The sequence below is a fragment of the Scyliorhinus torazame genome, chromosome 14, assembly GCF_047496885.1.
Source record: "Scyliorhinus torazame isolate Kashiwa2021f chromosome 14, sScyTor2.1, whole genome shotgun sequence".
Taxonomy (NCBI): domain Eukaryota; kingdom Metazoa; phylum Chordata; class Chondrichthyes; order Carcharhiniformes; family Scyliorhinidae; genus Scyliorhinus; species Scyliorhinus torazame.
The window spans coordinates 70,956,364-70,972,617 of record NC_092720.1 but is presented as its reverse complement, the minus strand read 5'-3'; the positions used below and the strand labels follow the sequence as shown (position 1 = coordinate 70,972,617).

The 16,254-nt window shown below is 46.3% G+C and overlaps 1 protein-coding gene across 3 annotated transcripts in view; it reads right to left on the bottom strand.

Moving 5' to 3' along the window:
• Positions 1-16,254, bottom strand: part of LOC140389799 (PEX5-related protein-like) — a 293,828-nt gene that overhangs the window by 167,478 nt on the left and 110,096 nt on the right. Inside the window, exon 2 of one of the 3 annotated variants that reach the window (XM_072474334.1) lies at positions 15,117-15,221. The exons of the other annotated variants lie outside the window; for them this stretch is intronic. Within the exon in view, the coding sequence (XP_072330435.1) occupies positions 15,117-15,221 (105 nt within the window). The remainder of the gene's footprint in view (positions 1-15,116; positions 15,222-16,254) is intronic. 3 annotated transcript variants of the gene reach the window in all.

The window sequence follows — 16,254 nt, the reverse complement described above, 5'->3', positions numbered from 1 at the left end:
CCCTCTATCTTTCTGTGAGGTATTCGACGGACGGTTGCCACCACCTGGTGAACCCTTGAGCCGATCCCCTTAGGACGAACTTAATCCGTTCCAGCTTTATAAACCATGCCATGTCATTTATCCAGGTCTCCACACCCGGGGGCTTGGCTTCCTTCCACATCAACAGTATCCTGCGCCGGGCTACTAGGGACGCAAAGGCCAAAACATCAGCCTCTTTTGCCTCCTGCACTCCCGGCTCTTCTGCAACCCCGAATATAGCCAACCCCCAGCTTGGTTCGACCTGGACCCCCACCACCTTCGAAAGCACCTTTGTCACCCCCACCCAAAACCCCTGTAGTGCCGGACATGACCAGAACATGTGGGTGTGATTCGCTGGGCTTCTCGAGCATCTCGCACACCTATCCTCTACTCCAAAAAATTTACTGAGCCGTGCTCCAGTCATATGCGCCCCGTGTAACACCTTAAATTGTATCAGGCTTAGCCTGGCACACGAGGCGATGAGTTTACCCTACTTAGGGCATCAGCCCACAGCCCCTCCTCAATCTCCTCCCCCAGCTCTTCTTCCCATTTCCCTTTCAGCTCATCTACCATAATCTCCCCCTCGTCCCTCATTTCCCTAGAGATGTCTGATACCTTACCGTCCCCCACCCATGTCTTTGAGATCACTCTGTCCTGCACCTCCTGCGTCGGGAGCTGCGGGAATTCCCTCACCTGTTGCCTCGCAAAAGCCCTCAGTTGCATATACCGGAATGCATTCCCTTGGGGCAACCCATATTTTTCGGTCAGCGCTCCCAGACTTGCAAACGTCCCATCTACAAACAGATCTCTCAATTGTGTTACTCCTGCTCTTTGCCATGTTCTAAATCCCCCATCCATTCTCCCCGGAGCAAACCTATGAGTATTTCTTATCGGGGACCACACCGAGGCTCCCGTCTTTCCCCTATGCTGTCTCCATTGCCCCCAAATTTTCAGAGTAGCCACCACCACCGGGCTTGTGGTGTATTTCTTCGGTGAGAACGGCAACGGCGCCGTCACCATGGCTTGTAGGCAAGTCCCCCTACAGGACGCCTTCTCCAATCTCTTCCACGCCGCTCCCTCCTCTTCTCCCATCCACTTACATACCATTGAGATGTTGGCGGCCCAGTAGTACTCACTCAGGCTCGGTAGCGCCAGGACCCCCCTATCCCTACTACGCTGCAAAAATCCCTTCCTCACTCTCGGGGTCTTCCCGGCCCACACAAAACTCATGATACTCTTCTCAATCCTTTTGAAAAAAGCCTTCCTGATCACCACCGGGAGGCACTGAAACACAAAGAGGAATCTCGGGAGGACCACCATTTTAACCGCTTGTACCCTCCCTGCCAGTGACAGGGATACCATGTCCCATCTCTTGAAGTCCTCCTCCATCTGTTCCACCAACCGCGTTAAGTTTAACCTATGCAATGTACCCCAATTCTTGGCAATCTGGATCCCCAAGTAGCGAAAGTCCCTTGTTACCTTCCTCAGCGGTAAGTCCTCTATTTCTCTGCTCTGCTCCCCTGGATGCACCACAAACAGCTCACTTTTTCCCATGTTCAGCTTATATCCTGAAAATTCTCCAAACTCCCCAAGTATCCGCATTATCTCTGGCACCCCCTCCGCCGGATCCGCTACATACACCAATAAATCATCCGCGTAAAGAGATACCCGGTGTTCCTCTCCTCCCCTGAGTACTCCCCTCCACTTCCTGGAACCCCTCAATGCTATTGCCAGGGGCTCAATCGCCAGTGCAAACAGTAACGGGGACAGAGGACATCCCTGCCTCGTCCCTCTATGGAGCCGAAAATAGGCAGACCCCCGTCCATTCGTGACCACGCTCGCCATCGGGGCCCTATACAGCAGCTGTACCCATCTAATATACTCATCTCCAAAGCCAAATCTCCTCAACACCTCCCACAAATAATCCCACTCCACTCTATCAAATGCTTTCTCGGCATCCATCGCCACCACTATCTCCGCTTCCCCCTCTGGTGGGGGCATAATCATTACCCCTAGCAGCCTCCGTATATTCGTATTCAGCTGTCTCCCCTTCACAAACCCAGTTTGGTCCTCATGGACTACCCCCGAGACACAATCCTCTATCCTCATTGCCATTACCTTGGCCAGAATCTTAGCGTCTACATTTAGGAGGGAAATAGGTCTATAGGACCCGCATTGCAGCGGGTCTTTTTCCTTCTTTAGGAGAAGCGATATCGTTGCCTCCGACATAGTCGGGGGCAGCTGTCCCCTTTCCTTCGCCTCATTAAAGGTTCTCATCAGTATCGGGGCAAGCAAGTCCACATATTTCCTATAAAATTCGACTGGAAATCCATCCGGTCCCGGTGCCTTCCCCGCCTGCATACTCCTAATTCCTTTCACTACTTCCTCTATCTCGATCTGTGCTCCCAGTCCCACCCTCTCCTGCTCCTCCACCTTAGGAAATTCCAGCCGGTCCAGGAAGCACATCATTCTCTCCTTCCCATCCGGGGGCCGAGCTTCGTATAATCTTTTATAAAATGCCTTGAACACTCCATTCACTCTCTCCGCTCCCCGCTCTATCTCTCCTTCCTCATCCCTCACTCCCCCTATTTCCCTCGCTGCTCCCCTTTTCCTCAATTGATGGGCCAGCAACCTTCTCCCCATACTCATACTGTACACCCTGTGCCTTCCTCCACTGTGCTTCTGCAGTACCCGTTGTCAGCAAGTCAAATTCTACGTGTAGCCTTTGCCTTTCCCTGTACAGTCCCTCCTCCGGTGCCTCCGCATATTGCCTGTCCACCCTCAGAAGTTCTTGCAGCAACCGCTCCCGTTCCCTACTCTCCTGCTTTCCTTTATGTGCCCTTATTGATATCAGCTCCCCTCTAACCACTGCCTTCAGCACCTCCCAGACCACTCCCACCTGGACCTCCCCGTTATCATTGAGTTCCAAGTATTTTTCAATGCACCCCCTCACCCTTAGACACACCCCTTCATCTGCCATTAGTCCCATGTCCATTCTCCAGGGTGGACGCCCTTCTGTTTCCTCCCCTATCTCCAAGTCTACCCAATGTGGAGCGTGATCCAAAATGGCTATAGCCGTATACTCCGTCCCCCTCACCTTCGGGATCAACGCCCTTCCCAAAACAAAAAAGTCTATTCGCGAATAAACTTTGTGGACATAGGAGAAAAACTAAAACTCCTTACTCCTAGGTCTGCTAAATCTCCACGGGTCTACTCCTCCCATCTGCTCCATAAAATCTTTAAGCACCTTGGTTGCAGCCGGCCTCCTTTCAGTCCTGGATCTCGACCTGTCCAGCCCTGGCTCCGGCACCGTATTAAAATCTCCCCCCATTACCAACTTTCCCACCTCTAGGTCCGGGGTGCGTCCTAGCATGCGCCTCATAAAATTGGCATCATCCCAGTTCGGGGCATACACGTTTACCAAGACCACCACCTCCCCCTGTAATTTGCCACTCACCATCACGTATCTGCCCCCGCTATCCGCCACTATGGTCTTTGCCTCAAACATAACCCGCTTCCCCACTAGGATAGCCACCCCCCTGTTTTTCGCATCCAGCCCCGAATGAAACACCTGCCCCACCCATCCTTTGCGTAGTCTAACCTGGTCTATAAGTTTCAAGTGCGTCTCTTGTAACATAACCACGTCTGCCTTAAGTTTCTTAAGGTGTGAGAGTACTCGTGCCCTCTTTATCGGCCCGTTCAGCCCTCTCACATTCCACGTGATCAACCGGGTTGGGGGCTTTTTACCCCCCCCCTTGTCGATTAGCCATCCCCTTTTTCCAGCTCCTCATCCGGTTCCCACGCAGCTGTGTCCCCCCCAGGCGGCGCCCCCCCGCCCACCCCACCCCATTCCGGCTCCCCCCTCTCCCCAGCAGCAGCAACCCAGTAACTCCCCCCTCCCACCCTCCCCCCCCCCCGCTAGATCCCCCACTAGCGTAGTTACACCCCCCATGTTGCTCCCAGAAGTCAGCAAACTCTGACCGACCTCGGCTTCCCCCCGTGACCTCGGCTCGCACCGTGCGACGCCCTCTCCTTCCTGCTTCCCTATTCCCGCCATGATTATCATAGCGCGGGAGCAAAGCCCGTGCTTCCCTTTTGGCCCCGCCCCCCCATGGCCAACGCCCCATCTCCTCCACCTCCCTTCCTCCCTCCACCACCACCTGTGGAAGAGAGAAAAGCCACCGCATCGCAGGATTAATAACATAAAACTCCTCTTTCCCCCCTTTTTACCCCCCTCTTCGCCCCCCATACTCGCCCCACCACTTTGTTTCAAACGTTCTTTTTTAGTAACCCGCTTATTCCAGTTTTTCTTCCACAATAAAAGTCCACGCCTCATCCGCCGTCTCAAAGTAGTGGTGCCTCCCTTGATATGTGACCCACAGTCTTGCCGGTTGCAGCATTCCAAATTTTATCTTCTTTTTGTGAAGCACCGCCTTGGCCCGATTAAAGCTCGCCCTCCTTCTCGCCACTTCCGCACTCCAGTCTTGATATACGCGGATCACCGCGTTCTCCCACCTACTGCTCCGAGTTTTCTTTGCCCATCTAAGGACCATCTCTTTGTCCTTAAAACGGAGAAATCTCACCACTATGGCTCTGGGAATTTCTCCTGCTCTCGATCCTCGCGCCATCACTCGGTATGCTCCCTCCACCTCCAGCGGACCCGCCGGGGCCTCCGCTCCCATTAACGAGTGCAGCATCGTGCTCACATATGCCCCGACGTCTGTTCCTTCTGCACCTTCAGGAAGACCAAGAATCCTTAAATTATTCCTCCTCGCGTTATTCTCCAGCACCTCCAATCTTTCCACACATCGTTTATGGTGTGCCTCGTGCATCTCCGTCTTCACCACCAGGCCCTATATATCGTCTTCGTTCTCGGCAGCCTTTGCCTTCACGACCCGAAGCACCCGCTCCTGGGTCTTTTGCTCATCCTTTAGCCCTTCGATCGCCTGTAATATCGGGGCCAACAGCTCCTTCTTCATCTCCTTTTTAAGCTCTTCCACGCAGTGTTTCAAAAACTCGTGTTGTTCAGGGCCCCATATTAAACTGCCACCTTCCGACGCCACCTTTGTTTTTGCTTGCCTTCCTTGCCGCTGCTCTAAAGGATCCACCGCAATCCGGCCACTTTCCTCTCCTTTTTCCATCCGTATCCAGGGGGGATTCCCTTCTGGTTTACCGCACAGTGCTTTTAGCCGTTAAAATTGCCGTTGGGGCTCTTATTAAGAGCCCAAAAGTCCGTTCCACCGGGAGCTGCCGAAACGTGCGGCTTAGCTGGTCATCGCCGCACCCGGAAGTAGAAATTCCTTTTAAGATCAATGTTTGTGCCACAGTAGGAACAGTGCTTTTTCTCAGTGTTGACAAATTTCCAGGAACACTCATTAGACCCTTCACAAACATATGGAAGGAGACTAATATCATAATTGTCATAAAAGCCCATCTGGTTCACTGATGTGAAATCCGCTGTCCTCATCTGGTCTGGCCTACAGATGAATCCAGACACACAGCAACGTGTTGTCTCTTAACCTCCCCGCTGAAGTGATCTAGCAAGCCACTCAGTTCAAGGGCAATTAGGAATGGGCAACAAATGCTGGCCTTGCCAGTGGCACCCATATTCCAAAGAATAATCACCATGCTGGCTCCCATGGACTCTGAATAAAGAATGTGCCAGGTTTAAGGAGAGCAAGTCTACTCAAACTATAAATGGAAATGGGAGCATTTGGTGGATGACTTCCCTTTTTTAGCATGATCATTCATCAGATTTTTGCGATTTATGTGGAATCTACTTCGGTTCCACAATAGTTGACTGTATATATCAAAGAATTAACTGATTACATTATGTGCAACTTCTCAGGTAGGCTTAGAAATATGGGACTTAATTCCATTCCAGTTCTTAAAAAACCTTGACCCAGATCATATCTACTGGATCCCTAGCTTGATCCAAAAATCCTGCTTGTTCGTTGTCTTATAAGATCACTCGTGTAGAAGGGGCAATGCTGAAGTGTGGGAACACCAGTGAGATGCTGAGCTCGTTCCTCCAGAAGGATTCAGATGGACCCGACTGTGGGGGCCAGTGTGGCAGGGATAGGGGCGTGCATGTGTGTGTGTACTAGGCCCAGAAGTTCAGTGCTGATCACAAAATCACTTCTGAATTTGGAGGTCTCGATATCCATCCATCGGAGTTATTTGATATTCTCAAGAATGATATACATCGGCATTAAATACAATGGTTATTTGCCAATTTATAGAGGTGAAATGTTGGCATTTATAACAAGGTAAATCGAGTATAAAAGAAGGGAAGTGTTCCAAAGCTTCCACACAACAACTGGAATAGTGAGTATAGTTTTCGTCTCCTTTCTTATGAAAGGGCACAATTGGATCAGAGAAGGTTCACTCGGCCGATTCTTGAGATGATGGGGTGATCGAATCAGGAAAGGTTGAGCAGGTTTGCTTATACCCATCGGTGTTTAGAAGAATGAGATGAGCTGTGATCTGCGACTGGCTGTAAAATTCCACCTATAAAACCTTGAGGGAATCTGATCGGGTGGATACGGAGATGATGTTTTCTCTTGTGGGGAGTCTGAAACTAAAGGGGGATAGAGTTTAAAAATTTGGGGTGCCCCATTTAAGGCTGAGATGAGGAGAATTTCCCCCCCCCCAAAAAAAGAGGGTCTGTGGAATTCTCTTCCTCAGAGGGCAGCAGAGGCGGGTCATGAATATATTAAAGGCTGAATTGGATAGATTTCTGATTGACAAGGGAGTCAAGGGCTATTGGGGGCAGATAAATAGAATTGAGGCCACAATTAGATTAGCCATGATCTTATTGAATGGCAGAGCAGACCTGAGGGGGCCCCCGAGTGGTTTATTCCTCCTCCTAGTTCTTGTGCTTTCTTGATGATCAGGCAGCAATATACTAAGCATCTATTAACCTAGTTGTTCTGATATCTCCACAATTCCTTGGTGCTCTGGGAGGTCTATGGTATCCAATTTCCATGAATGTATTGACTGTGTTAGTTTTCACATTCCTCCTTGTTCTGGCAGTCCAATGGATCTGAAGCCTTGCTGGGCAAAACTCTGCACACTGCCAGTTCTTTGACATTTTTGTCAAATGGGCAACAGCACAGAAAAGGGCCTCTACGCATATTGAATACCTGGCCGTATTTTAAGGGTCTTCGTGTTGATTTCCTTATTTTCCATGTCTTTTACTTTGTGGTTATAATTTTGATCCATGGATATTTAAAGGACATATACTTTTAAGTCAAACAGAGGAAGAGAGGAACTCAAAAGTTGCAAAGGGAACATCAGAACTCTGTTCGATTGGTTGGCTGGTGGCCAGTGAATTTGCCAAAGGCTGTAATCTGCCTTTCGACAGGCGGTGATTAGGTCCTACTGTGTGGGATGGTTTTCAGAGAAGCCAGGAAGGGACAATCGTGTCCTGGATGCAGAAAGAAGTTGTAAGCTGCTGTCTCTCTAAATGTTAACTACCTGCAGCTTTCTGAACCTGCAGAGAGGTTTTGAGAACTTGATCAATCTATTGTGAAAACCAATACAGACTGAAAGCAAAAACCTCCAACTGAAGGTCCAAATTGAAGAAAAGTGTACTGGAAGACATCCATTTGAAAGAGACTTTCATCCTTTTTTACTTTTCATATATTTTCGTTTACACCCCTCTGTGTTTGCCTACCTTGTGTGTGTGTGTGTGTGTGTATGTAGAAGGTGGGGTGATTAAAGGAGTTTTAGGAATTAGATAATAGTTAACCAGTTGTATTTCCTGCCTATTTACTCACAGTTATTGTTATTAATAAAAATTGTGTTGTGCTTAAATGGGTGGCAATATAGCACAGTGGTTAGCACTGTTGCTTCACAGCGCCAGGGTACCAGGTTCGATTCCCGGTTTGGGTCACTGTCTGTGTGGAGTCTGCACATTCTCTCTATGTCTGCATGGGTTTCCTCCGGGTGCTCCGGTTTCCTCCCACAAGACCCGAAAGATGTAATTTGGACATTCTTAATTCTCCCTCTGTGTACCCGAACAGGCGGCAGAATGTGGCAAATAGGGGCTTTCCACAGTAACTTAATTGCAGTGTTAATGTAAGCCTACTGTGACAATAAAAATTATTATAAATTTACAAATCTGGTGACTGTAGTTATTGGTCAGCCAGAGATCGGAAACTTTGTGTATTTTCTAAGAATGAATTTGTTAATTTCAATTATGCTGTGTCTCCGGGTTAAGTGGGACTGGAATTGACTGTGCACTAGCCCAGGTTGTTGTAATTGTATCCACACTGTTCCAAATCCCACAGACTCTGGAACAGTTCCTATAGATTGGAAGGTAGCTAATGTAATCCCACTATTTAAAACAGGAGGTAGAGAGAAAAGAGGGAATAATAAACCAGTAAGCCTGACGTCGGTAGTGGGAAAAATTCTAAAATTAATTATCAAAGATTTTATAGCTGAGCAGTTGGAAAACAGTTGCAGGATCGGACAGAGTCAGCATGGATTTATGAAAGGGAAATCATGCTGGACAAATCTACTGGAATTCTTCGAGGATGTAACTAGTAGAGTTGAGGAGGAGCCAGTGGATGTGGGTTATTTGGACTATCAGAAGGCTTTCGACAAAGTCCCACAAATAAAATTAAAGCGCATGGGATTGGGGGTAGTACTTTGAGATGGATAGAAAGCTGGTCGGCAGAGAGAAAACAAAGAGTAGGAATAAACAGATCCTTTTCAGAATGGCAGGCAGTGACTAGTGGGGTACCGCAGGGACCGGTGCGAGGATCCCAGCAATTCATAGTACATATTAATGATTCCGATGAGGGAACTAAATGTTGTAACTCCAAATTAGCAGATGACACAAAGTTGGGTGGGAGGGTGAGCTGTGAGGAGGATGCAGAGACACTTCAGTATGATTTAGGCAAGTTGAGTGATTGGCAAATGCATGGCAGATGCAGTATAATGTGGACAAATGTGAAGCTATCCACTTCTGGTGGCAAAAACAGGAGGGCAGATTATTATCCGAATGGCTATAAATTAAGAGAGGAGAATGTGCAATTAGACCTGCGTGTCCTCGTACACCAGTCACTGAAGATAAGCATGCTGGTGCAGTGGGCGATAAAGGGGGCAAATGGTGTGTTGGCCTTCATAACATAAGGATCCAATTACAGGAGCAGGGATGTCTTGCTGAAGTTGTACAGGGCCTTGATGAGACCACACCGGGAATATTGTTTGCAGTTTTGGTCCCCTTATCCGAAGAAGGATGTTCTTTCTATAGAGGGAGTGCAGAGAAGACTTAGCAGACTAATCCCTGGGATAGCGGGAGTAAAGTTTGTGGCGAGATTGAGTTGATTAGAATTATATTCACTGGAATTCAGAAGAATGAGGGAGGGGGGGGGAAGAGAGAGAACTCATGGAAATCTATAAAATTTTAACAGGACCAGACAGGGTAGATGCAGGAAGGTGTCCAGAACCAGGGGTCATAGTCAAAGGATACGGGGAAAACCTTTAGGACGGAGATGAGGAGAACGTTCCTCACTCAGAAACAGGCACGCCTATAGAATTCACTGCCACATGAAGTTGTTAAGGCCAAAACATTGTATGCTTTCAAGAAGGAGTTAGATATAGCACTTTGGGGGGGAGGCAGGGTGGGAGGGGAAGAGATAATCAGGCTATTGAGTTGGATGATCAACCATGATCATAATAAATGGTGGAGCAGACTCTAAGGACAGAATGGCCTCCTGCTGCTCCTATTTTCTATGTTGCTATGTTTCTACTATAACCTCTGTCCCATTGCCTATAAGACTGATTCTTCTCTGGTGCCCATCTCATGTGAAGCCAACTTTACTGGAAAAATGTCAAACAACTTCAGTTTCAGCCTCCTGGCCGGTGAAGGAATATCTCTTTGGATTTTGTTTCTGGGTCTGCATCATAATTCTTTTCTCTGTGATCTTGGCCCTGGAAATCTTTATTTTCTCAACACTGCATTAGTGCAAAGGAGACAATATTGCAACCCTCTCCCGCCTTTGAGTGTGTGCAAATGAACTAACCCTTTGACGTCATCCGATCCAAAGTTTGCTGTGGGGTTATTGTTAGAAATTGGATCACACCCAAACTGAGGGATTGGGGAAAAGGCCATCGCTTATAAGGGGAGAAGCAAATCAAAACATTTGTCTGTTTACAGATGGGGTACGAGGGGAAAAATCAGAGCTGTTTAAATTAATCTTGTCCATAACAATTCCAATTCTTTTCCACTCAAAATCACCTGTTGTTTTAGACAACATAATTTACAAGCACATAATTGGTGTTGAATATTTGTGGGTGCATTTGATACATTTCTGTAAAGCTTCCCTTTGCGACACTCACCATCCTGACTTGGAAATATATATCCTTTCCTTCACTGTCGCTGGGTCAAAATCCTGGAACTCGCTACCTCACAGCACTGTGGGTGTACCTACACCATGTGGACTGCAGTTCTAAAAGCAAGGGGATCACCATCACCTTCTCACGGGCAATGAGGGATGTGCACTAATTCCGGTCTAGCCAACGGCGCCCACATCACATGAATTAAATTTTTTTTAAAGCTTCTTAGGAAGCTCACCTGTGGCTTCCTTTGCTGACCCTGCTAAGTGTGCGGGTTCTGGGAAGGGGCCAAAAGTAATGGACATTTGGAGGGTTGGGGATGCATCTGGGGCACCCATGCTCAAGTCTGTGATAAACCTAGCAGATGTCTACTATCCCATGGAGGTTACCAAGTCCACTTATGGTAAAAACAGTCTCCTTGGCACTGAAGGATAGGATTTCTGAGCATCTGGAAAGACACTGCTTGATTAGGGATAGTCAGCACGGATTTGTGAGGGGTAGGTCTTGCCTTACAAATCTTATTGAATTCTTTGAGGAGGTGACCAAGCATGTGGATGAAGGTAAAGCAGTGGATGTAGTGTACATGGATTTTAGTAAGGCATTTGATAAAGTTCCCCATGGTAGGCTTATGCAGAAAGTAAGGAGGCATGGGATAGTGGGAAATTTGGCCAGTTGGATAACGAACTGGCTAACCGATAGAAGTCAGAGAGTGGTGGTGGATGGCAAATATTCAGCCTGGATCCCAGTTACCAGTGGCGTACCGCAGGGATCAGTTCTGGGTCCTCTGCTGTTTGTGATTTTCATTAACGACTTGGATGAGGGAGTTGAAGGGTGGGTCAGTAAATTTGCAGACGATACGAAGATTGGTGGAGTTGTGGATAGTAAGGAAGGCTGTTGTCGGCTGCAAAGAGACATAGATAGGATGCAGAGCTGGGCTGAGAAGTGGCAGATGGAGTTTAACCCTGAAAAGTGTGAGGTTGTCCATTTTGGAAGGACAAATATGAATGCGGAATATAGGGTTAACGGTAGAGTTCTTGGCAATGTGGAGGAGCAGAGAGATCTTGGGGTCTATGTTCATACATCTTTGAAAGTTGCCACTCAAGTGGATAGAGCTGTGAAGAAGGCCTATGGTGTGCTCGCGTTCATTAACAGAGGGATTGAATTTAAGAGCCGTGAGGTGATGATGCAGCTGTACAAAACTTTGGTAAGGCCACATTTGGAGTACTGTGTACAGTTCTGGTCGCCTCATTTTAGGAAGGATGTGGAAGCTCTGGAAAAGGTGCAAAGAAGATTTACCAGGATGTTGCCTGGAATGGAGAGTAGGTCTTACGAGGAAAGGTTGAGGGTGCTAGGCCTTTTCTCATTAGAGCGGAGAAGGATGAGGGGCGACTTGATAGAGGTTTATAAGATGATCAGCGGAATAGATAGAGTAGACAGTCAGAGACTTTTTCCCCGGGTGGAACACACCATTACAAGGGGACATAAATTTAAGGTGAAAGGTGGAAGATATAGGAGGGATATCAGAGGTAGGTTCTTTACCCAGAGAGTAGTGGGGGCATGGAATGCACTGCCTGTGGAAGTAGTTGAGTCGGAAACATTAGGGACCTTCAAGCAGCTATTGGATAGGTACATGGATGACGGTAAAATGATATAGTGTAGATTTATTTGTTCTTAAGGGCAGCACGGTAGCATTGTGGATAGCGCAATTGCTTCACAGCTCCATGGTCCCAGGTTCGATTCCGGCTTGGGTCATTGTCTGTGCGGAGTCTGCACGTCCTCCCCGTGTCTGCGTGGGTTTCCTCCGGGTGCTCCGGTTTCCTCCCACAGTCCAAAGATGTGCGGGTTAGGTGAATTGGCCAATGATAAATTGCCCTTAATGTCCAAATTGCCCTTGGTGTTGGGTGGAGGTGTTGAGTTTGGGTATGGTGCTCTTTCCAAGAGCCGGTGCAGACTCAAAGGGCCGAATGGCCTCCTTCTGCACTGTAAATTCAATGATAATCTATGATTAATCTAGGACAAAGGTTCGGCACAACATCGTGGGCCGAAGGGCCTGTTCTGTGCTGTATTTTCTATGTTCTATGTTGGCACCTTGGTGGCATCTCCTATTTCAGCAACCAGGTGCAGAGGAGATTGAAGAGATTAGCTGATCTCCTCGTTAGACTGCTGCTAGTCCTGGCTAAAGAGGCCAACAACAGGTTGAGACAGTTAGGCGGTCATGGGGGTCATTTACCCTGCCTCACTTCCACAATACACCCATGCCTGGGGGTCCCTGGAGAGGGAGCACTGCCAATACTCTTGAGGTCTTCCACCTCCAGTGGGCACTGGTGGGAGGTGGAGTGTAAAATCATCAACTCCAGGAATGTCATTTCAATTTGAGCTATAACTTCCAACTAGCTTCAGAAAGCGATGGCCCGCTGGAATTACAAGACTTTAATACACACTTACCTCCTCTGGGGCAGCACGGTGGCACAGTGGGTTAGCCCAGCTGTCTCACGGCGCCGAGGTCCCAGGTTCGATCCTGGCTCTGGGTCACTGTCCGTGTGGAGTTTGCACATTCTCCCCATGTTTGCGTGGGTTTCACCCCCATAACCCAAAGATGTGCAAGCTAGGTGGATTGGCCATGCTAAATTGCCCCTTAATTGGAAAAAATGAATTGGGTACTCTAAATTTATTTTTAAAACTGCTCTGAAACCTCCGATGGCCGCCAGGGGCCTGCATCATAAGAGTTCCCACAGGCTACAGTGCAGTCCAGCAGCGTCAAATTCAATAAGGCCTCGCCCTCATTTTGCTGCACTGCCTGCCGCATCATCCCAAAGCAGGATGGTTTAAAGGGCCCAGTGAAATTGACAGGCCCGGGAGAAGGCAAGTATCCAAGGAAGGTAGATGGGACTTGGGTGGTCGGCAATGGGGGTGGGGAGACAGGAGTCAGAGGTCGGGGAGGGTGAATCGAAGGTCATGGGAGGGACTGGAGGTCTGTGCTGGATCAGGCTTCGGAGGTCGATGTGGGGGAGCCAGATGTGAATTTATCAGAAGTTTGGATGGGAGGCAGAGAGTCCTTTGTCAGTGATGGAATCCCATGGGAGTGTAGGATGGTTAGTTGGGGAGAGTGGGGGGGGGGGGGGTGGGGGGGGGGGGGGGGTGGGGGGGGGGGGCGATGGGGAGGTGCTGCGTCTCATGCAGGGCTTGGTCTAGGTGTTTTAAAATAGTTATGCTTAAGTTACAAGAGGTTTTATGTCTTCTAACTCTTTCTGTCTGAATCATTCAAAGTTAGCGATTTAAATTGTTTTGCCAGGTGGTTCCCACTTCACTGCAATTATCCAGGGGAAGTTAGCATTTCTGGACACCGGAGTTACTTTTGGAGTTTTTTTTTGCCGTGATGTCTGCTTCAACTGAGGTACTTTGTTTGTCTTAACAGACAACAATTTCAATTGCTTCAAAAGTAGCATGTCAAGGGCCATTTGTTAATAAAGGAAACAAAATATTTTTAACCTCACTTGTCTTCAATAATCCAGGGCCCAATCCTGGCCTAAATATGCAGGTTGGCCTCGCATCTACCCCTTCTTGTACCTGGTCCTGATTGATACCGGTTTCACTATAACTCCCAACATCTTGCTGATGATACTGTAGGGGTGGCTGGACACGCCACTCATACAACATGCAGGAAGCAAAAGCATGAACTTGAGGTTTAGTATTCAGCTGTTATGTCTGACAGAAGTTATGGCAGGAATTCATTAGAATAGCTACAGATTTTCAACACCAAACATTTTTGTGAATATCGTTGCATGGGAAAGGGTCAAAAATACATTCTATCCATTTCATTGTGCCTAACAGGAAAAAAAAAAGAGTGAAAATTGAATGTGCCGTTTAATACAGAAATCATCAATTTAGAGATTTGCATTTACCAACAAGGGAATACTTATGTTAATACTGATGTACAACACAATATTTTGGTCTATAAAGATGTAGCACAAATAGTACTCACAAAAACACTGATGACAATATGAAGGAAAACTTAAAAGGCAAGATATCACGTGTATAGAAGGACAGAGCACATTACTAACATGAGCCATCACAAATGCCAATGGATCAAAAATAGCTAGGATCTTTAAGTAGAAAATAAAGCACAAGATGTGATTTGGCAAGAGGGAAAGAAAATGATTTGTGCTCAAAATCAGTTTCTTGAATATTTATTTCACAGGACTACCCTTTGTTAATTCAATGAATATTATGTACAGTTAAGGGTTTAAAATTGACATGGCTTGTAAGTTGCAGCACTTAAGTTCATCTTAAAAATAGGTTTTTAAATGAATACTTCAGCAACGGTACAGGGTGTTCAGCCTTCAAAAGTGTGTTACATGCGAGTAGACTGATAATGAGACTCAAGACTTTACTTTAGTCCAGGTAATGTAGCAGAAATGCTGCTCATCTAGATTTTTCAAAACTGAGAGCATTTGAGGAAATAATGAACAATGATGCACCCCCCTCGCCCCCTTCCCCCCAATAAACATTCAAAAGGATGGGTCCTTCTGATAGAAATGATTTGAAAGCAATTAATACAGGATGGGGATGGATGTTAATAATGGTACAGTTAGGCAAACATTAATTGGATATTACATCATTATGAACTGAATTAATCATTTTTAAGGAAGGGTCTTCATCTTAAACGGTGTTTCAAAACATTGTCCTCGTACATTCAGTTCACATGACTGAATGACCACATGCCAACTTGATGTTGGCATGATGCTGCCCACCTGTGATGTCACAGTGAGGAGGGGTTTTCCTTCTCCAGACTCCTCCCTCGGTATCTCCTTCATCACCATGGTAACACCCTTATCTGCAGCCCTAGCGCCTTTCCCCTACAACAGTGAAATCAACAATGACTTGTGTCAAAAGACTTGAGCTATTACTGTTCAATTTATAACTTTTCTTTTCAATATACGTTTTAGTCATGATAACACTTTTATAACATTCTTAGAATTGAAACAATCTTTTAAGTTTTACATTGGTAACAAAAGCATTATTTTGTAACCAAAGCATGAAGTGAGCAATGGAAACATCCAAGAACATCGTCACTACATCACTAATATTCTTCATGGAACCACTTGCTAGAGATAGGCCAATCACAAAAATGCATCCATTTTGCCCTAAGGCCGGCAGAAACATTGTACCACAGGTGGAAACTTTATGGCACACAAATTGCAAAGAAATATTAAGGAAAATATTATGATGCTGTCCAGATATTTATTGTATTATTATGTGAATTTTACTTTCTTGAAAACAAAGTTATTAATTTTATCACGTTTGTCAAATGCAGGCAATAACAAAATTATATTTCGGTGTTTCATTATCCACCTTGCTTCTGGGCTCCAAGAATTGTTTGTATGCCATTATTTACTTGTGTAAAGCTCTTATTATAGACATTTTCTTCAAAATGCATGTTTTGATATGATTTGAAGAAAAGCTTAACATCTTCTGGTGTGCATAGGATTTTGAAATGTAAATAATTAGTATTAGCACCATGCCATGTTCACAATCAAACAGTTACAAATTTAAGAACTAAAACAGGCCTTCATATCAACGTTTTTCACCTCCACAATTATTCTTTCAAAAATAGCAGCCAAAGGAATGTAATCAGAAGAATCTGCAGCAGAGAGTTCAAGCAATCTGAAATAACAGTCAGCAGCCACTTGGGTTTTCATATTCAACTATGTGTTGATTTACTTCACTCACAGTGAGGTGCTGTAATTTCCTTGTTCACTATTTAAATTGAAATATTCAAAACAAGTCACTATTGGGACTGAAATATTTAAAAATCTATCGTATTATGATAATTCTTTATATATTTTAAATAGTAACTTAATAGATTTGAAGATCTTGAAAATAAATATT